General features: G+C 36.0%; 1 protein-coding gene across 3 annotated transcripts; it reads left to right on the top strand.

The window, feature by feature from the left end:
- The first annotated feature begins 514 nt into the window (after positions 1 to 514).
- On the top strand, positions 515 to 22,118 carry LOC134729688 (MAM and LDL-receptor class A domain-containing protein 1-like). Of its 3 annotated transcripts, XR_010110990.1 has the most exons (5): positions 515 to 607; positions 3,225 to 3,432; positions 9,340 to 9,486; positions 17,018 to 17,115; positions 21,369 to 22,118. XR_010110990.1 is itself a non-coding variant. In XM_063601009.1 (3 exons), the coding sequence occupies exons 1-3, from the start codon at positions 9,294 to 9,296 to the stop codon at positions 21,375 to 21,377; spliced, it is 300 nt and encodes a 99-aa protein (XP_063457079.1). In that variant the 5' UTR covers positions 8,008 to 9,293; the 3' UTR covers positions 21,378 to 22,115. The 3 variants fall into 3 exon arrangements, 1 of the variants encoding a protein (XP_063457079.1); XR_010110989.1 differs by lacking the exon at positions 515 to 607 and having other exon boundaries at positions 2,833 to 3,432; positions 21,369 to 22,112; XM_063601009.1 differs by lacking the exons at positions 515 to 607; positions 3,225 to 3,432 and having other exon boundaries at positions 8,008 to 9,486; positions 21,369 to 22,115.
- The last annotated feature ends 273 nt before the right edge of the window (positions 22,119 to 22,391 follow it).

Here is a 22,391-nt window from a genome sequence, read left to right as displayed (position 1 = left end):
GAATGTAACTGTATTGTTTGGAACTTGGACCAAATGTTTCCACAGGAAAAAATATTTAGTATAAATTGAAATTGTGCAGAAAATGCATCTGACAACATTTTTAACCTTTATATTGTTTGCCTGTAATCTTTTTCTTTTCTAGTATCATGGCAATATTACAAAGTGTAATAATGTTATTGAGATCAACATTTAAATTGCTGATCTTATTAACTGTTATTTAGAATTTTATTTTTGAAACGCAGTACTGTTTTTTTAAAAGATTTCATCCAAATTTTTGTTCCATCCTAATACTGTTTATCTACAAAAAGCAGCTTTACTACATAAACATGCTTCATTTTCTTATTTTTTAATGGTATTCAGCTTTTTCAATTTGACTACCAAGACTTTAGATTTCCTAGTACTTTATATCATACATGTAAGGTAATTCCTACTACAATGTAATTAAAAGAGCATTTATGTAAATGTGAAGATTAGAATATGGGTAATGAGTGATGTCTTTCTCTTCAAATCAAAGGAAGAAGAAATATTTTGGACATACAACATATCAACTCACAGCCAATGGGTGAAAGCAGATGTGTTAATACCAGAAGATCTGAAGACATTTAAGGTATGAAAGAAAAAAAAAGTATTTTTTTTATCATGGTTTAAGTTTTAGCTTTGCAGCAATAAATTGATCATGCACTGCTAAAGTTAAATTAGCATTTAAGTTAGGGATGCGTGCTTGTATATTTGGGGAGAGAGATTGCTTACTTTTTAAATTGTACCTTTTCCTTCTGAGACCAAATTTCCCATGGCGGGGGAAATAGAGTGTATCCACTCTTGTTCACAGCTTCCTCATTCTCCACAGCCTTCCTTTCTTGCTCCCCAGCACCATGCTTTGCCCCAGGGAAACAAATTGCATTATGAAGTAGGTAAATAGTAAACTGGTAGTGAAACTTAGTATAGACAAATGTTTTGAATGCAATAATTCATATCTTTATAACACATGGAAAGCTCTATGTACACCAAGAAACATATGAAACATACATAGGCTCAATAGGAATGCTGTCTCTTAAAAAGTTAAATTGATATTTTGTGTTGTATTAGGTTGGTGCAAATGTAATTGCAGCTTTTGCCATTGTGGCTTTTGCCATTGCTTTTAATGGCCAAAACCTCAATTATTTTTGCACCAACATGATATACGGAATGCGTAAGTTTATTTATGCTGGAGTGTGAGTATAAAATGATGATACTGATTATATGTGTGGGTTATGAAGCCAATTTCATTTCTTTATAGTGATATTCCATTCATACATCCTATCACAGCCTATTGAGTTAACATTTTGACACTATTTAATTTTCATAGGCTGATATCTGTTTTTATAACTTCTCAGGTACTAAACAAGTTTCTTTTTTTATAAACTGAAGATTAAATTTTGTTTTAACTCAAAGATAAAACAAAGTAAAATGTAAAGAAAATGAATTTGAGAGTTATTCCAGGTTCTCAAGTGGATATGTAATGTAATTAGCTGTTCAATAATTATAGGCCTTTGAGATCTAAGTTTAAAACCATCAATTTTTGAACCTCAAATTGATATCATTTCTGCATTTCTGATCCCTTGCTGCTATGAAAATATACATCTATACATTAATAATTTTTACATGTATGATATTCATTATGGGAAAAGTATGTAGCAGCATACAAAGTTTTCTTATTGTTGGATATGGTTTAAATTTAATATTATTTTCTAAACCAAATTATTAGACATATTTGCAAACTGAAAATCTGACCTTAAGTAATTATTAATGAACAAACAAATATATATCCCTCGTATTTTGTTTGTTTGAAATGGAGTCTTGCTCTGTCACCCAGGCTGGAGTGCTGTGATGGGATTTTGTCTCACTGCAGCTTCCACCTCCTGGTCTCAAGCAATTCTCTTGCGTTAGCCTCCCAAGCAGCTGGGACTACAGGCATGTGCCACCATGCCCAGCTAATTTTTTGTATTTTTAGTAGAGATGGGTTTTATCATATTGGCCAGGCTGGTCTCGAATTCCTGACCTCAAGTGATCCACCTCCTTGGCCTCACAAAGTGCTGGGATTACAGGTGTGAGTCACTGCACCTGACCTATCCCTCGTGTTTTGAAAAGAAAATCTATTCAGAAACTTTAAGCTGGATGAAACTGAAGGAAGTCAATTTTAATTCTTAGTATCTGGCTGGAATTTTAACCACATTTAGTGCTGTTTAATAGAACTTTCTGCCTAATGGAAATGCTTTATATCTGATGTCCAGTATGGTAGCCACTCATCACATGAGGCTATTGAACAATTGAAATTTGGCTACCATGACTGAGGGAACTAAATTTTATTTTATTTTCATTAATTTGAATTGAAATAGTCCTCTGTAGCTCATGGCTAATGTTCTGGACAGCAAATAATTAGTTATCTGTGATACAGTCAGCTATTTATACTTCTGCACTTTTGGTGTTAAGTAATAATTGCTCTTGGTAGAAACTCAAGGAATGCTAATACTTTGACATTTTCTTACACTTGACCAGCAATGTGTGGTTGTTTCATTTGCTAATATTGCTTATCTCCAGAAAAGCTAGCAATTCAATTGGTGACAACAAAATTTATTTACTTTAATTGACACTTCTTTTCTCATTAAAGAAGTTACTCTTTTATGTAAGTTGAATAGAGTTTTATGTTTATTCCCTTACATTTTTTTATTCCTATATTGTGTCTGTTTCCGTTTGCCTGATATTTTTCTTCATGTATTCAAATACTAATTTCACTAGTTAAAAAATAACTCAGATGCAGTTACAGCTCTTGTTCTATAAGTAATGACAATACTTCTTATTTTCCTTGAAAATGAAAGAAAGAGAGCTGTAAAGATGATGACCAAGTAACAAGTTTGCAGTCAGGGACATTTTTGATAGTTAAGTGGGATGCTTGTGTTTTGCCTGATCCTGGGAGGTTTCTCTGAGCCTTTAGTGGAGCAAATGTTTCCATCAGTTTTTTTTTTTTAATACTTTAATTTTTGAGGCACATGTGCACAACGTGCAGGTTTGTTACATCAGTCGTATGAGCATGGGTTGAGCTTATCAAACAGGAACTTTGTTATATATTGCCTTGGTTGCTTTAAACACTTTTTCTCAATAACTACTTTGTCTTTATCAACCTTCTTTAGTTTTTTGTCTTATTAAGGAGATTGCAAACTCATAAATTAATCTTTTTCTTCCTAAAGATTATTTTTGAAGGGACTCTTTAGAGCCAGAGAAGTTTTATTGCCCTTGATCACCTCTGGGTCTATGCCTGTGGACAGACCCAATCCAGAAAGCTTTGCTCTGCAGACGAATTCCCTTGCACTAGTGGCCAGTGCATCGCCAAAGAATCTGTCTGTGACTCTCGGCAGGACTGCTCCGATGAGAGTGATGAAGACCCAGCAACTTGCTGTAAGTGAGTGAATGGCTTACTAGTTTACATGCTCTAATTCAAGACTGTTAGTTGGATTTAAAACAGTCTTTGTTTCTATCAAGGCAAAGGTAAGTCATATGTATGAAATGTGATAAATATGCATTATTGCTCTGAAACTATTAGTACTATGCCTTCAGGTATCTCTATTTTAACTTAATGTTTTGGTGCTTGTTGCAAAGTCTGCAACATCTCTCAATTTATTCTACAAATGAATAGTTGTGATTATTGTTGGCTGGGTGTGTGAATGTGTGTGCTTTGATTAAAGAGAAGATGGGTGGTAGAAGGAAACTTTTTGTACCTTTGCCTTGGAGGCATATATTATGGGTTACTAACTTTTATTGTGTATGCTTTTTTCCTCTCTAGTCAATGATCTTGGAAGCTGTAGCTGGGAGGGATGAGTAGGAGGAGGGTGGCCCTTCCTCCAGGGCAGCTACCATGATTGTAGAAATCACTTCAGCCATCATGGCTGCCCTGGAGGAAGGGCCACTCTCCTCTTACTTGCCTAGAAAACACTTCAGCCAACCGGGTGCAATGGCTCACACCTGTAATCGCAGCACTCTGGGAGGCCGAGGCAGGCAGATCACGAGGTCAGGAGTTCAAGACCAGCCTGGCCAACATAGTGAAACCCCCGTCTCTACTAAAAATACAAAAAATTAGCCAGGCGTGATGGTGGGCACCTGTAGTCACAGCTACTTGGGAGGCTGAGGTAGGAGAACTGCCTGAACATGGGAGGTGGAGGTTGCCGTGAGCTGAGATCATGCCATTGCACTCCAGCCCAGGCAACAGTGTGAGACTCCGTCTGAAAAAAAAAAAAAAAAAAAAAAAAAAAAAAGAAATCACTTCAGCCATGACTGGCGTTTGGGAGGGCCAAAGTGCCTCAACACCTTTCTTTCAGGCCTTTTCTGAAGAGTCTTTGATAGAAGTGATGACAAGAGATCCCATTGCTATTCAAGCATAGTCATAGTTCAACAAAAATATAATTTAATTTACAATCCACAGGATGATTCTCATATGAGGTAACTTAGCAACTGAGATCCCTGTGTCTCTTTAGAAAACATGAATTCCAAGGATATGAATCCAATTTCTGTATCACAAACAGGTGGTTTTTAAAAGATATTAAAAATTTGACGTTTATTTTACTGCAGTGTCTTATTTTAGTGAGATGTTTTCTTGAGCAGAGGTGAAAATATTGTAATAAGATAAATGCCACCTTTTAAGTGAAAAGCTCTGTATAATTGGTTTCTCTTGGGAAGCTTGGATTTTATTAAGAGCAATGCGGAGGGACACAGGATAGAGGAGATGAGAAAGTAAGGCTAAAATCCCCTTCTGCCATGTTCATCAACAGAAATCCAGTTAATACTTCAGTCTCCTAGCTTTAAACCAAGTAATCGGCTAACCAGTGTGAGCTCAACGGAGCTTTTGGGCTGCTCTCTTCTTTTGTTCAAAACAAGCGATGTAAGAGCAATTTATTTACTCCAATGTATGTGAAGTTTCTTTCTATGTTTTATTTAAATTTTTTACAGACAATTTGCCTCATTTCTGTTGGGGAAATATTTCTTTCTAACAGTTTCTATAATTCTTAATGTCAATAACTGAAGGAAAATATATTTCCTTTCTTTCCACGTATATAATTTTTTTTTTTTTTTGAGACAGAGTCTTGCTCTGTCACCCAGGCTGGAGTGCAATGGCATGATCTCGGCTCACTACAACCTCCACTTCCCGGGTTCAAGTGATTCTCCTGTCTCGGCCTCCAGAGTAGCTGGGATTACAAGCATGTGCCACCACACCCAGATAATTTTTGTATTTTTAGTAGTGACAGGTTTCATCATGTTGGCCAGGCTGGTCTTGAACTCCTGATCTCAGGTGATCCACCGGCCTCAGCCTCCCAAAGTGCTGGGATTACAGACATGAGCCACTGCACCTGGGCACTTGTATATTTGGAAGCTTAGCTTTTTCCCCTCCATTATTTTCCCCGTAGTAAATCATACTTTATGTTCACCTTTAAAAAATTGTTTAGCATTTGATTTTTGACATATTTTCTCATTTATTGAAGTTTCATTGATTATGTATATGACATTTTTCCAGTTCAGTAACTCTTGATGCCATATTCTGCTATTTTCTTTGGGTGAATGCAGGAATGGGTAATTGTGTTTCTCAACAAAAACAGTGTTATTAGTCTTTTAAGTTTTTAAATAGTGTAACCTCATTTGTCCAAAGAAAACCTGTCATGTTTGCATGATTGAGATTGACTTGATATAGGGAATATGTCATAAAAATGTAGCCATATTGCATACAGTATATATGTGTATTCATGTATTTTGATACCAAAATGAGTGTTTCATGTAAATATATATACAATTATTTATGCTGTGAAATTATATAGATTTGGATTATTAGAATTGATATAAATTTACACTATTTGCTGCACTAAAGTATTTAATATATTTTTGCATATAGACACGTGCATATGTATATTCTTACAAAATAAAAGAGGCTTTCCTTTGAAATTTAAAACCATATTGAAACATTTTACACATACGAAAACATTTGTGTTTTACAAATTTGAATTTGTAATATCAAGTTTTTTTCATAAACGATTCTTCCATGTTCATGAAGCACAAGAAAAAATATCTTTATATATTTTTTTATTGCACTTTAGAATGAATCTCTAGGAGGGTATAGCTTGTGCAGGCAGTTTGAATAGCACCAGGAATACTTACCAAATTCTGGAGAATGAGTAAATACGAACTCGTGAGGATTGTCATTTGGTATTCCACAGCCAGTGTGCTTTTCCCCAAAGGCAGACTCACTCAGGTCTTCTCTCATTATCAAGTTGCTCTTACTTTTAGGTATTATTTTAATATATGGCATAACATAGCCTCCAGACCGGTGGCTTTTCAAAATCAGTTAATAAAAATGGCCTGTGGGTTTTGCTGCAACAGCAGACTCCATGGACCAGAGCATCAGCATTACCTGGGAACTTAGTGGAAATGCAGAACCTCAGGCCCTGGCCCAGCCTTACGGAACCAAAAGCTACATGGAACAAGGTCCCAGGTGATTTGTCTGCATATGAAACTTTGAGAACCACTGTACCAAAGAGGCTTCAGGAAGGAAGACAGCTAGGGGAAGAAACAGATGGCATCTAAAAAAATTGAGAAAAACTAAAGGCAAACAAGTCAGAGTTCTCTCAGGGTAGAAGCAAAAACTCTCTTTACTTTGCTAGTCCTTAAGAGCATCAATATTAATAAAATATTTATAATGTGTATTTGTAATGTATATTAACAAACACAATATTTATAATATAATCCTGTTAGAATCTAATATATTCTCATTAAATGAAATATTCCCCATTCATTTCCCATACATAGCTTTCTTTCTTATTTCACAGAGAGCTGACTAACTTCTGGAGGATTCATAAAATATTTTACTTTTCATGATCCAGAATTTTTCCCAGCTGCACAATGAAATTCTTTCTTGTCTGCTCATATGCTGTAGTGGTTAAATATGCAAGAGAAAGCTTTGTCATGATCTTAAAATATTACTTTAACTGATGAACTCTGAGTAAAATTTCTCTAAAACCAAACAATAGATTTTTGATGTTTATTAACATAATCCTGTATTAAATGAGGGCAGTTAAGATTAAAATATATCTGCACCCTCATGTTCATTGCAGCATTATTCAAAATATCCAGCCAAAACAACTGAAGTCTCTGAGAATGGATCAAACAAGTGGGGTGTGTGTGTGTGTGTGTGTGTGTGTGTGTATAAAATGTATATGTGTTCACAGTGAAATATTATTCAGCAATAATGAAGAAAAAACTTGCTATTTGTGACAATGATGAGCCTGGAGGGGATTATGCAAAGTGAAATAACCCAGACAGAGAAAGACAAATACAGCACGATCTCACTTATACATGGAACCTAAAAAAGTTGAATTTGTAGAAACAGAGAGTAGAATGGCAGTTGTCCAGGGCTGAGGCCTGGCCGAAATGGGGAGGTGTTGGTCAAAAGATACAAATTTTCACTTACAAGATAAATAAGTTCTGGGAGTCTAGTGTACAGCCTGGTGACTATAGTTAATAACACTGTATTGTATACTTGAAATTTGCTGAGAGTAGATCTGAAATGTTCTGATCACACACACAAAAGGTAACTATATGATGAAATGATGCTAATTAGCTTTACTGTGGTAATCCTTTCTCTATGTATATGTATATCAAAACATTACATTGCGTACCTTAGTTACAATTTTGTTTGTCACTTATACATCAATAAAGCTTAAAAAATTAATACATGTATATGCAATATGTTTTAAAAATCTCTATCAAAATAATTAAAATACAACATGCCAAACATGTCCAAAGATACACATTGGATCCCTGAACAGTTTATACATGAAATAGATCTAATTTTCAGACACACGCTACAACATGGATGAACCTTGAAATAAGCCAGAGACAAAAGGACACGTATTGTTTGGTCCCAGTTATATGAAGTACCTAAAGTAGGCAAACTCTTAGAGACAGATAGTAAAATGGTGGTTGCCAGGGTTTGAGGGGAGGGGATATGGAAAGTATTGCTTAATGGGGGTGGAGATTCAGTTTGGGAATGAAAAAGTTCTGGAGATGGATGGTGGTAATGGTTGTACAACAATGGGAATGTACCTAATACCATAGAAGCTTACATTAAAAATTGTTAAAATGTTACATTTATGTCATGTATATTTTACCACAATAAAATACACATTTGTATTTATATATAAAATTTCAATAACTCATATAGGAAAAAAATATATATAGAATCTACTTCACTGTGTTCCAAAAAAGTTGGCATGATAGATATATCTTCAAATCAAAATAGTTCAGGAAATTCCATGAAAAAGGGGTTTTTTAAATTATAGGACTTTAAAAACAATTTTAAATGCTAATATGAATTGTGTACCTTCACAGGGGACGTTGGTATAATAGTCAAATGAAAGAAATTTAAACCAAGGATCTTGTATGATGCATTAATTTTTACTGTGATATTGTCTCCAAATGTATTTCATGTAAAAAAAAATATTGGGCCGGGTGCGGTGGCTCACGCCTGTAATCCCAGCATTTTGGGAGGCTGAGGCGGGTGGATCACGAGGTCAGGAGATCGAGACCATCCTTGCTAACACAGTGAAACCCCATCTCTACTAAAAATATAAAAAATTAGCCGGGCGTTGTGGTGGGCGCCTGTAGTCCCAGCTACTCGGGAGGCTGAGGCAGGAGAATGGCGTGAACCCGGGAGGTGGAGCTTGCAGTGAGCCAAGATTGCACCACTGCACTCCAGCCTGGGCCTCAGAGCGAGACTCTGCCTTAAAAAAAAAAAAAAGACAAAAGATAACACCAGCTCAGTTCCGAATAACTAATTTACCTGCAATTCCAAAATGGCTAGGTTTTTTTTTTTTGAGAAAGTGTTAGGATAGAATAATAAAATGCATACTGAGATGCTGACCTCAAGTTATTTGTGTGTCCAGAATTAATTTAAACTTCCCCCTTCCCAGTGGATTTTTTTCATTTAAACTACCATCTCAGCAGGTTTATACTGGGCAAGCAAATTAGTTACTCCCTGAAAAGCTTTGGAGTTCCACCTTGCATCATTAAATAAAATGGAGATGGCCAACCAGAATGAAATGTACCAGACTTACAGATGGAAGCATGTGGAAGGGTCATGCCTCACACAGCACCTGAGATATTGTGTGTGACTAGATAAAGGAAAGCTATTCCGATCATTAGAGAATATTCACTACCAAGCGGAATAATTTTGCAGGCCTCCTAAGATGTTTAGCTAGCGTAGAGCAGTGTTTGCCTGCATGCTCTTCATTTCTCCTCACCTGTTTTCTCTTCTACGTGTAACAGCAAAGCATCTCGCCTGTGACTTTGAGTCGGGTTTCTGCGGTTGGGAGCCATTTCTCACAGAAGATTCACACTGGAAGCTGATGAAAGGATTGAATAATGGAGAGCACCACTTTCCTGCAGCTGATCACACAGCAAACATAAATCATGGTAGGACATTTTCCTCTTTAAAAAAAATAGTTTTCTTTCTTGCATGTTGTGGAATGATGATACTGTGTATTTTCATTTCTATTCTGTAGACTGTACACATGGAACTCTGGTTTGTCTTGCTTTAAAACCTCCTGACCAAGTTAATAATTGGCGGGTAATTGAGTTCCCTGAAAGGAACATTGTTTTAATCACCAACATGTTTGTTGTTGCAATTTTTATAAGTTGGGTTAAAGGCATAAAGAGGTGGAAAAGTTTTCTGATCATTTTCTCAAGTTGCCCAGAATCAAGTACAGTAGGCTTGCCTTCTTTTTAGAGCAATCCAATTTTTTCAAAACAGGAAGAAAAATAATCTAATCTTGTTTCTGGGAACTGAGAACAGAGATTTAGCACTATCTGTGAAATAAATTTGCAAATACTTGAATGCAATTTAATCAGTCTTCGGGCTTCTTTATAATAAACAGTCTTATTCTTCCACATATATTTTTTTAACCATCATTCCAGTGTTTACATATCATCTTAAAATAGAGGAACCATAACTACCTGTGGTATTCCAATAAGTGTCTGTGAAACTCCAATAAAACAGAAAGGGTTTGTTCTCTTTTCTCTTTTGTTTTGTTCACATTTATCATCGGATGTCATTCCCCATACACGTTAGCATCGTGTTAACTTTACTTTTTAAATGTATATGTTTTAAGTAAAGAGTGTCTCGCCATGTTGCCCAGGTTGATCTCAAACTCCTGGCCTCAAGCAATCCTCTCACCTCAGCCTCCCAAAAGTGCTGGGATTACAAGAGGGAGCCACCACACCTGGCAAACCTTACAATAGCACAACTGTACTTGTACTATAGATCATCTTTCAACCTCATTGAACATTATCCTATTTGTTTCTTCTTTCAGACTTCCAAAGAATTATACCAAAAATAAGTATTGATCATATTTTTAATTACAGCCATTGGAAATTGGGGTTGGTGGTAGTGGGTGAGGGTGCTAGGGGATGGGGTGGGAAAATTCAACCATCCATCTGTTGGCTACAGCCATAAACCTAGTTAATTGTTTAACAGTGTGGTAAGTTCTTAATTTTTGCTTTTGTGCCATGACTCATTTCTTTAACATTTTGTAGCAGACAAAGTTAAGTTTAAAGTTTAAAATAGAAAGGGGACTATAAATCATTGGAACTATGTATTAACAACACATTTTCTCTAAACTCATATAATATTTTACTTCTTTTTCTCTGTTCAAGCCAATTATTAAATACATAGCATAGACGATACCTGGATGCACAAAGATGGATGCCACGATCCCTGCCTTTGAGGTGGTCTCAGTCTGGTAGCTTAATTAGATAAGCAAGGAATTGCAATCGGTTATGAAAGATGCTTTAAGAGGGATGGAAGGTGATTCAGATGGATTCGAGATGCCTTGTTGAAGGAGATGACTCCTGAACTGAGCACTGAAGGGAAATGAAAAGTAGTCAGGAAGCCAGAAGTAAGGAATTACTGAGAGAAGACGGAACCAAAGAGAGGTGGGAGGGATCATGTCCTAATTGGAGGGAAGAATCCCCAAAGAAGGCAGAAAGATGGGAGTAGTTAGGGATGAAAGACGTGTGTGATTGGACAGGGAGAAGAGAACTGATGAAACAGGAGAGGAAGGAAGGGGACTCTAGAGAGTGCTGAGGAATTGGAAATGTGTCTGCAGGATGATGGTGACCCAGGTAGTCATGTTAAAGCATGTGACCAATCAAATTTGCTCTAAAGGGCTGTTCTGTCTGAGATGAGGAGAATGGAGAGGGTGAAAGGCTGGAGTCAAAAAAACATGGATGTGCTGAAGAAATATCAGTGAGAGATGATGAAGGCCTAAGCCAAGGCAGTGATTCTCAAAGGGAAGCTGTGTGGGCAGTGTGTCATGGTGGTCTGATGTGAGCATACCATAACCAGTTAGGGAAGAGCACGGGCTGCCCAGGGTTCCGACACGATGTTGACACTGCACCCATGTCTAAATATTAGGGTGCTTCAGTTTTATTAGATAGAAAATAGAGAAAAGAAAAGTAGCTTCCCTGTGGAGTTGTCATGAGGATTAAATGAAATAACACCTGTGAAGGTTTTTCCATGTAGTAAGAGCTCCATAAACATTAATAGATATTTGTTGTCCATTCTAATAAGAAGACTAGGAAAAACACCAGATAAGACAATTAGAAAATATGTTTGTTATTCACCTTTAGTCTTTTGCCATCTTATAATTACTACATAACTATGATTTGCATTAAAAATATTCTAATAGAGCCCCTGTGTTAGATGTTGAAAGACCCATTCTTTTCCGGTGAGTTGAAGAATAGTGAAAGATAACAATATGACTGATAAAACTAGGGGCAGCTGGTCTCACCCAGAGTGTGAGGGACAAAAACGCAGTCTTTCTCATTTTAGAAAGGGCCAATTAAAAATATATATATATATATCTGGATCACGGAGTCAACATCTCTTTACCCATGATTGCCATGATCAAACCTTAAAGAGAATCAGTAGTGGTTTTAAATTGCAAGTGAGGAGGAGAATTAAAAAAAATGAAAAAGGACCAGGAAGGGAAAGGAAAGTGAAATGGAAATTTCTGGTAGAGTCAGAGGCAGCCTAATAGTTCCGATATCTAAGAAAGTGGAGTTCTGGTTCATTTTGTTCTTAGAGCCTTAAACATATAGATTGCAGCTTTTAAATCTGTCTATCTGTCTGTCTATCTATCTATCTATCTATCTATCTATCTATCTATCTATCTATAACTAGCTGAGACAGAGTCTCACTTAGTTGCTCACGCTGGAGTGCAGTGGTGTGATCCATGCTCACTGCAAACTCCACCTCCCAGGTACAAGTAATTCTCCTGCCTTTTCCTCCCAAGTAGCTGGGACTACAGGTGCACACCACCACGCCCAGCTGGTTTTTTGTGTTTGTATTTTTAGTAGAGCCAGAGGTTTCACCGTGTTGACCAGGCTGGATATGTTGATATTATGTAGTTTTTGTGTGTATGTGTGTATTTAAGCCTCGAATTTCCTTCCTGCCTTTTTTGCTTCGTTTCTACCTTCCTATTCCTACTCTGTTAAATGTCCATCGAAATAGGCAACTCATGTTAATTATGTTCCACTTTTATCTATGTTCATATAGTCACACACAGATATATATATAGTAGATACATACATATTCAAAATTATATGTGTTTCTGTGATTGTTTGTTTTTTTAAGAAATATATTATCTTGTAACTATTGTCCCTATCTTCTTACTATAGATAGCTTATGGCAGTTGCTCCAAGTCATCAAATACTATCTATTTTTTTTTCATTTTTTATGATAAAGTATTGGTTAAATGTAAAATTCAACCATTTTAGTGTACAGTTCACTGAGTTCTGACATACATACACAATTGTGTAACCATCACAAAAATGAAGATATGAAACAATTCTATTCCTGCCCAACACATTGTTCTGTGCCATTATGTACTCAATAATTCTCCCACCTCCCACCACTGACACCAATGATCTGATTTCTAGCCCTAGTGTATGCCTGTTCCAGAATGTCTTGAAAATGGAATCATATCATATGTAGCATTTTGATTCTGCCTTCTTTCAATTAGCATAAAGGACTTGAGACTCATCCATGTCGCTGGCTTCAGCCACAATTCCTTCCTTTTTCACTGCTGAATAGTTGGGTCCATTGAGTGGATGAGCTACACTTCATTTATCCACTAACCAGCTGAAGGACACTTAGATTGTTTCCAAATATTGTCAAATATGAGTAAAAACACTATTAAATTTGCATACGTGTTTTTGTCTGGACATAAGTGTTTATTTGGTTTGAGTTCTCTATCCAATGCCTATGTCTGTTTTTGTTTTTGTTTTTGTTTTTTTTGCACTCTGGTTGGTGAGAGAACTCTACCATTCCTGACTTTCTGTGACCTTCGGGAAATGTTCCAGCTATTCATTTCAGGTGTTTTTACCCCCAGACTCAGGTAGTTTTCTCCAATCCATGCACACGATCGGTCCTTACATGGCAATTTAGGGGGGGTTGTCTGCAGATCTCGGGAGCTTGCTGTCTTTTCAAAGCTCCAGTACCTGAAAGGGGCAGCTGGCACTCTGTCTTATGAATTCTACCCATGTGGGTCTCCCCAAAGCACTGACTCTATCTGTTTCAACTTGAGGAGACTACCACACTCCTGTGTTTCCCCTCTGCACAGGCACCTGGAAACTCTGTCTAGGCAGTAAGCTGTGGGAATTACAGGACTTAACTCATTTGTTTCCCCTCTCTCAGAGATCACTATCCTGTGATCTATCACTATCTTACATTCCCATTGTCCTATATTTGACAGTCCATGCTAAATATGCTTTTTTTCTAATATTTTTCTTTTGCTCGTTTAAGACAGAAGATAAAATCCAGTCTGTGATACTGGATTCATGTTTGTTTATTTAGCTAAATTTATTTGAGTTGGATATACCATAATGTATCTAGCTATTCCCCTATCCAGTGACATCAATATCATGACGATGTTTCAAATTTATTCTTGTACACATTTCCTCCTGTAGGATACATTCGATTTTATGCAATAGATAATAACTAGGAGTGAGACTTCTATATTTTTTAAGCAAGATATATATTTATATTTTCAATAAACATTTATAGATTCATTTACCCTAAAACTTTAGTACTTCAATTTTTAGTGACAAAATGGGACTACTTTTTCCTATTTTCCTACCAGCAAGAGGCATTATAATTCTCTATAAAAATTTCCAATTAATGGGTGTACAATGATTTCTCATATGTAATATTTATTTGCATTTCACTGAAAATTTTTTTTTCAAATGTTTCCAATGTCTCAATTTATTTGGGTTCTTTAATTTTACTAAGTAATATTTTACAGCTTTCGGGGTAGAGATTTTGAAAATCTTTTGCTAGTATTTTCCTAGGTTTTTGTGTTACTTTTAAAGAACTTCTGATTTTGATTATTGCTGACATATAGAAATGCATTTTTATAGAAAATATTGACCTTGTATCCAGTGGCCTTGCTAATTTTATTTATCATAGCTAGGAACTTATACATATATATTTTATTTTCTAGGATCACAATTATTTCATCTGCAAATGGCAATTTTATTTCCTTTTTTCTAAATATTAACAGTTCTATCTTCCTTTTGTTGTTTTATGTACTGGACAGAATTTCTAGAATGTGTTGAATAGAACTGGTGGTAGCTGCTAGACTTGTCTTATTTCTCTCTCAGAGGAAAAGCTGTCAATAGTTGAACCTTAAGTGCCATGCTTACTGAAAAATTGTATTCTTTATCAGATAAAAATGTTCCCTTCTATTCAAGAGTGTGCTTTTTAAAAAAATTAAGAAATTGAATGTATGTTGAAAGTTTTCAGTATTTTTCAGCATCTATTATGGTATGATTGTCAGATTATCTTTTTTGTCTATAAGGTAAATTGATTTTTTAAATATTAAACCCCTCTTGCACTCCTGAACCAAACCTAACTGGAGTAATTTTATTTATTATTCATTTCTTTATTCTATATGGTAATGCTTGTTTATAACTTTTGCATTTGTGAAAGTTATAGAGACTGGCCTCAAACGTTCTTAAGACATGTAAGGTGTTACTTCTAGGCCAGTGCATTAACAAGGTACCTGTTATGCAGAAGGTGAGGTCGAGCCAGATGTGAACACTTTAACCCAGGGAGACTATTCACTCTGTCCTTTAATTTTTATACTGTGCTGGTCACATAGCCACTCTGGGGTATGTGGGTGTGTAAGAGTTTTACAATAAACAATTCTGATTACCAGAAGTAAACTCCTTGCCATGACCAGGAATAAAACTGGTAAATTCCACATTTCTCTAACTTGGCTCATTGTTTAGAGCAGGCTGATAGGAAGATAAATCAAGGGACGTGTTCCTAGAAGTCCCTGGGCCTGTGGTCAGAGTTTAGACTCTCTATACCCCTTACCTGCACATATTAATTTTAATGCAATATTGTCAACTTTATAAATATTTGGTTAAAATTATCATAGGATAACATTTAGCTTCCAAATCAATGGCAGCAGTGAGCAGTTCCAGGCAGCAGTGAGCCACAATCATGCTACTGCACTCTAGCCTAGGTGACAGAGCCAGACCCTGTCTCAGGAAAAAAAAAAAAGAAAAGAAAATTAAATTTAACTCAGATTTGGGACCATACATTTCTCTCTAGATTTTCTTTTCATTACTTTTTCAGTTACTTTTGTTGTTTAAACGATTTATTCAGGCCTTTTGCTTCATTTAGATTTTGGCGTCTTAATGTGTACATGTTCTCACCTTCATTAACCAGCTTGTTTGAAATTGTGTATATTCTTTTGAATGACTGGAGGAGTAAGGTCTTTGAATATCGGTTCATTTGTTTTTAGAATTTTGATCATCTTTTTTAAAATATTCATTTGAATTTTACCTAAACCTGAGCATTTTTAGGTGGAAGAATTTTTCAAAATCAACTTTTCCCATTCTTTTCCTTTTTAGGTGAAGCATAGAGAATTTAATGAACTTGCTCGCATGCACTGTTTCCATTACCTGTAATTTGGAATTTGGGGACAGTAAACTTTATCTTTCCAAGTAGGTTTTGAGATTTAAAAACAATATAAACTGGGTTCTATTTCTCCCACTCAAAGATGACACTGCTGACTCACATCCTTGGTTGTTTGGTTAAACATGTGATGGAGTCTATAAAATAATACATTCTAATTCTAAATCCTTTCCTTTGTGTGCAGTCGGCATTGACTTGTATCTAGGAAAATCACTCTCTGAATACGGTATTTTCCAATGAAAATAGTTGGTTTTCCAAATTGCCTATCACTGTGATTATCAAAGGGCAGTATCAGACCTTGACATTGTTGGGTATAGCCTTCCTTGTAAGTCTTCAATATTCAATGAAACTACCCCAGACAGCAGCTCTGAACCTGTGATCTTTTAAGCTGCTGAGAGATGTTATCCCCTGCACATTTGCCATGAGCACATCCGTCGTAGTTAAAATCTAAAAGTGGTGATTTTGTTAATGTTCAGATTAGATCTTTAATTAAGCTTTGATCCCCTGTAGCACAGACAACAATGTCAAACACGTAAGACCGGGGAGAAACTAAAATTCATTCCATAAGCTCATATCCTTCGGTACTTTGTGAAGAAACTAAAAAATAAAGCTCTTGTGGGTATTTCATAAGGGCGTGTTGAATATCTAATTGTCAGCTTAGAAGCTTCATTTAATTTGATGTCAAACTCTATGACATAAATGAAGCCAACAGAAATGTTTGTTTAGGTGATTTGGATCAAGAGCTTGTTTTAATTGATTAAATGTTATTTTAGGTATTTAATGTTATACCGGTATAAATGCTATTTGTTATCTACAAACCATAATAGTAAATATGTAAAAAATGTACTTTTCTTTATCTAATTGATAGTTTAGCATGTGCAAGGATAAGATTGTGGAGCAAAGAACAGCTAAGTGTGTAAGAGAACTTGCATCCGTATGACTTTCCCTTTGTTTTTGCAGGATCGTTTATTTATTTGGAGGCACAGCGCTCCCTCGGGGTGGCCAAGCTTGGAAGTCCTGTTCTTACAAAATTGCTCACTGCCTCTACCCCATGTCAGGTAATCAACTGTTCTGAATTTCCACTGGCCATTCTGTGGTTGTAAATCGCTGAGCTTGGGTTACTCTGCTAGTAAATGCCCGCCATGTTTTACTAGCACTTTAATAATGAATTAAGAGATTTACATGCGCTATTTCAACACAAAATGCTATGTCCTTCTAGAAGACCATTTGTAACACATAACTGGCACCATTTTTTGAGGGCTATTAAAGCTTTCTGTTATTTTATATTCCTTTCACACAGTCATTTCAATAATCTAAAGCTGCTAAATAATCTAAGCTAAAATTTTGTTGCCAAAATTTTTGGCCAACAGTGTACATTGAGAAAAATAAAGTCAGTTAAATAAGTGTTTGTTGAAAGAAAGACAAATGGAAATGATTATATTTACTGAAATTTGAGTTTTTTAAATGAGTCCTCTGGTGCCAGGCAAACACAAACTAAGGAGTGAAATACCCATTTTATTTCAGCAGCATATTAGAGAGGATGGACTAGTTAGACTTGGTTCAAGTCTCTTTTGCCACTTTCTAACTGTGGCTCAGACAAATTGTATATTCCTTTTGAGACTCAGTGTCTACACTAGAAACATACATGATTGTATGGATTAAATGTCAGCGTTTACATTGGAAGCATACACGATTATATGGAATAATGTCAAGGATTAAAATGTGATTAAATAAAGCACCTGGCAAAATATTTGGTACATAGTAGGTAAACAATGTTTGTACCAAACATTGGTATAAATGTACCAAATATAATGTTAATTCAGTAAACATAATTCCTTTGCTTTCCATAAAAGTAACACCTAAATCAGAGGTCTGTATTCAGCTTGTCTTATTTTCAGTCCTTTTGAGAGCTCCAACATGCCTCTCGGCCCTTAGGATTTCAGCTAATTTTTTCGTCTTTACTTATCAGAAAATAATGAAGAGATCAATAGTGCCACACAGTAAATTCATTGCCTGTAAGTGTAGTGTTAGAGCAGTTTACTTGGGCATTCCTGGTGATAAATGACATATTATTCCGAGGTATAAACCTAATTATACTTTCAGTTTGGTATAAGTCTAAGTGGGAGTGCCCTGAGTTCTTAATAGTGGTGTCCATAGATACTTTCTTTTAAAGTCCTAAAGATACTTTCTTTTCCATTCTTTTGTTTTTTTCTTCCCATTTCTTTGTGAGAATAAGAATTAAAGCAAATGCCTGGTCTCCATTTCCATTTTATCCAAATGCCTTTTACCCATTCCCACCTCTTTATTTTAATTAAATCCTATAAGATAGACAGAAAAAGAGAAAGATAGATATAGAGTGTTTTTTTTTTTTTGAGGGGAAACTCCAGAAGCACTTCTTCTTTGAAAGTACAAGCTAACTTAGATTTAATTCAAGGTCATACATTAAAGTGATGAGATCACAAATGTTAGATATATAGAAAAAATTGAATGTAAAGAAATATGATGTGTTAATTCTGCCTGCTTTACAGAAATTTGAAGATATTAAGAGTGTATTAGAAATTCCTATGACTCACCTAGAGTCACTGAGAAATCATATGCATGTATATGATTTTAAAATGTAATCTACCTTTCCCATCATTGTATGCTTCCCGATAGCCATTGATTTGTGGTCACTGGGATTGAGTTTCAGTTTATCATTGTTTCCACTTGAGGACACTTAATTTTTGCTTAAATTGGTAACTTAGTTGGGGTTGGGGTGTTATTTAGGTGGGGTCTCAGTGAAAATGCTGTCATGGACATTTTGGGTGCTTGGTAGTTTATCTCAAAACCAAGGCTTCGATCTCTAAAGGCAATGGATACGGACTTAATGGTTTGCCTTGGTTTTTGAAAAACTGAGACTGTTTCAAGGCACCACTGCAGACTGCCAGAATAGATATTTGTTTTTCACGCTTTTCTCTATGTGCTTGAATTTTAGGAGTCTTTGAGTGAGCAGGAAGGATATTTGAGTTACTTTGTAATGCTTTCCAGTTTAGGAAGTAGGAGTAGACTGTAGGAGAATGTTATTGATAGTCTGAGATACACATAGCTAAGGTTCTCAGGATTTTTCTAAGACTATAATATGAATTTTTTAAATAAGTTTGTGGCAATATGTGATATTTTCTTTTTCTTTCTTTCTTCTTCTTTTTTTTTTTTTTTTCCTGAGACAGAGTCTCACTCTGTCGCCCAGGCTGGAGTGCAGTGGCGCAATCTGGGCTCACTGCAATCTCTTGCCTCAGCCTCCTGAGTAGCTGGGACTACAGGTGCTCACCACCACTCCTGGCTATTTTTTTGTATTTTTAGTAGAGTCGGGGTTTCACCATGTTAGCCAGGATGGTCTCGATCTCCTGACCTCGTGATTCACCCGCCTTGGCCTCCCAAAGTGCTGGGATTACAGGCGTGAGCCACCGCACCCGGTCGATATTTTCTTACATAAAAGTTACAGAATAAGCAAACAAAACAAATTCTTACCTTCTTGGGTAACTGGAAAATCTAGCCAATCCTCTGAATTGGAACGTATTAATAATAGTGCTTTCATGGAACCAATGTTCTTCATTATAAGGTAGTAGAGTCAAGCAGTGAGATAACCAGTGTGGGGTACTTTGATATGATTAAAGCCTTCATTTTCTGAAATTATATGGTTTTTCTTTTCCTACATAATCCTAGCAGACTAATACAGTTAAGATTTTTTTCTTTTTTTGAAAGGAATTTAAAGCAACTTGAGCTTTCTCGTGAGTTGCCATTTCTAACAGCACGATTTTAGGGCCATTTTGCATGGATTACCTTGTACTTTATATGTGGCCAACACGTGCCATCAGCATGGACAATTGTTCTTGCAGCTAATCATTGTTCAAGATGCGGACTTTAATTTATGCTTCAAAAGTCCTTTCAGCCACTAGTGGAAAATTGGCATTTTTCTTTGAAATACAAGATAGGACAAACAGAACACGAGGGAGCCCAAAGCTATTCTATCTTACTGCTGTTGAAATGCTGTTACTGTTTACAATTAACTAGGAAATGTAAAGTATGAAGGGGATTAATGTGGGTACTAATATTTTCTGAGTTTTCATATTTGAGTTACTGTGTAAGTAACATAATCTCTTACTTTTAGGACTTCACAATTAAATACAGGAAGATGGATAATATGAAGCTTTTGCTTTCAAAGTTAGTTTGTATGTTCATCTATTGATCTTTCTTTTGTTTTTAGTTCTCCAACTTGTTTTGCAAGTACATTAATATTCCTTCAGTAAAAGATAATTCATAGATTGTTTTACAAATATGAATGAGAAAGTCAGGACAAAGGTAGTTGAAACCAGAGATAGGTTGGGTCCCAAAGTAAAGTTTATGAGGGCCAGCCTACGCATTTGAGTCTGCCAATGCAGAGAGGGCCACATGTGGTTCAGATTCAAGGAAGTAAAGAGAAATAAACAAAACTGAAAATAGTTCTTCTGAGACTTCTCCCGAGTGCTTGCTATATTACCAAAGTAAACATTATACCTACGATTCAACACATACATATTGCTTATCTACTGTGTGTTGATCACAGTCCTCGATGCAGGGAATATAATGACAACAACCTAAACACATGCTTGCTCTAACAAAATGTTGTTTAGTGGGGGATACTGACAGCAATTCAGTGTAAAATGCTGCAAACTACAAGAGGGTGAGTCCAGTATAATAATAACACTCTACAAATCTCTCTCAAAGAGTTTTAAAAGGCCATGTCTTACAATGTCCCCAAAGTAGGACAATGAGCTGGAGTCAAAGAACAATTTAGAAAAAAAGTAATTTTGGATCATGTCCTGCAATGGTGCAGTTGTGCTCTATTCCCTGGTCATTGTGTTTAATCCAAAGATCAATGTTAGAATAGCTGATGGATTCTAGAGGAAGCAACAGTCTACAGAGGAAAGGGCGAGCAGGTGCTCTCTCCAATCTGTATATCAAAGCACATAAAGATTAATCATTTAAATGGGAAAAACAGATTCTGTTTTATTGAAGATTCTAAACCTCAACGTAAGCTTGTTCAGGAAAAGAATGCCCAGGAAAAAGCATAACTGACTAGGAGCCATAAAAATCACTATGGTAATGGTGAGGGATGTGTGTGTGTGTCTGTGTGTTTATGTATGTGATGAATGAGCCCCTCTTTCAATATATACTTATTCCCAGCTGAATTTTGAGGAGCTATAGATATCTTAGCTTGTTTTTTTTTCTTTTCTCCCATTTATTTATTTTGCTTTTTTGGCTATTCTTGTCCTTCTGTATCTTCGTATTCTAGATCTTATGAAGGTGCAGCAAGTGTGGCAATAAGCAGACTGAGGAAGGCATAAAGGGTCTGATGTGAAGCAGAGAAGGCAGAGGTGGCTGAGGGTTTGGAGTAAAATCGAGAATGGCCATGAAGATCTGACCAAGGAGCTCTGAGATTGAGAAGGAATTAGAACAAAGTCCATAGGGAAGTTGAGAAAATTGGCAGAAAATTTGAAGAGGAGGGTTTCAACAGGAGATGATCAAAATTAAAAAAAAAGAAAGAAAGAAAACAGAAAAATAAGGAAGAATTCATTTTGAACCTCTGAATCATGATCTTGGGTGTCCCAGACTGAAGTATCAGAGAGCCCAAGGTCCTAGAGGCACTGTACAGACACAAGAGCCAATGGAACTAAGACTATCACCCCCTCTCCAGCTTAGGTACTCATCCATATGCAGTAACTGGTGTAAATCACCAGATGTTCTTTCCTTTGGTAGTAAAATATATGATTTAATGTATACATATATATTTTTTAAAAATAGAAATAATTTAAAATCATAAGGATACAATTAAAAATGAAATAATTGGAGCTTCCATTTTTATCTTCAATATTCAGAAAGAACTGTTTGTTGGAAACTTTTTTAACCACATGAAATTCTCTTGAATGCAGTGATTCAAAGTCTTGAATAGTCATACTATATATAAAATCTGCCTTAGTGGAGACCCAATAAAAATAAAAGCAAGCCCTTTTTATTAACATTTTACTTAACTTGTTTTGAATGAAGCAGGCATGCATCAAGAAAATTTCCTTTAAAAATGATCAAGTAGTAAATAAAATTTGAATGTTTGGTGTAATTTTCACTTACATGCTTTGCAGACCTGTTTCATGCAACATTCTGGGATGATGGACAATGTTCCCTATGTTAAGTATAGTAGCTACTAGCTACATAGAGCTACTGAGCATTTAAAACAACTGAGAGGCCGGGCGCAGTGGCTCTGGCCTGTAATCCCAGCACTTTGGGAGGCTGAGGCAGGCTGATCACAAGGTCAGGAGAT

The sequence above is a fragment of the Pan paniscus genome, chromosome 21, assembly GCF_029289425.2.
Source record: "Pan paniscus chromosome 21, NHGRI_mPanPan1-v2.0_pri, whole genome shotgun sequence".
Lineage (NCBI taxonomy): Eukaryota > Metazoa > Chordata > Mammalia > Primates > Hominidae > Pan > Pan paniscus.
This window is presented reverse-complemented; position numbering and strand designations above follow the sequence as displayed.

What these genes read in the sequence shown, in the direction of transcription:
- LOC134729688 (XM_063601009.1), top strand. Translation starts at nt 9,294, where the DNA reads ATGCTCTTCATTTCTCCTCACCTGTTTTCTCTTCTACGTGTAACAGCA. An exon ending in CACAGCAAACATAAATCATG is followed by an intron (nt 9,487 to 17,017) that starts GTAGGACATTTT and finishes TTGTTTTTGCAG; the next exon opens with GATCGTTTATTTATTTGGAG.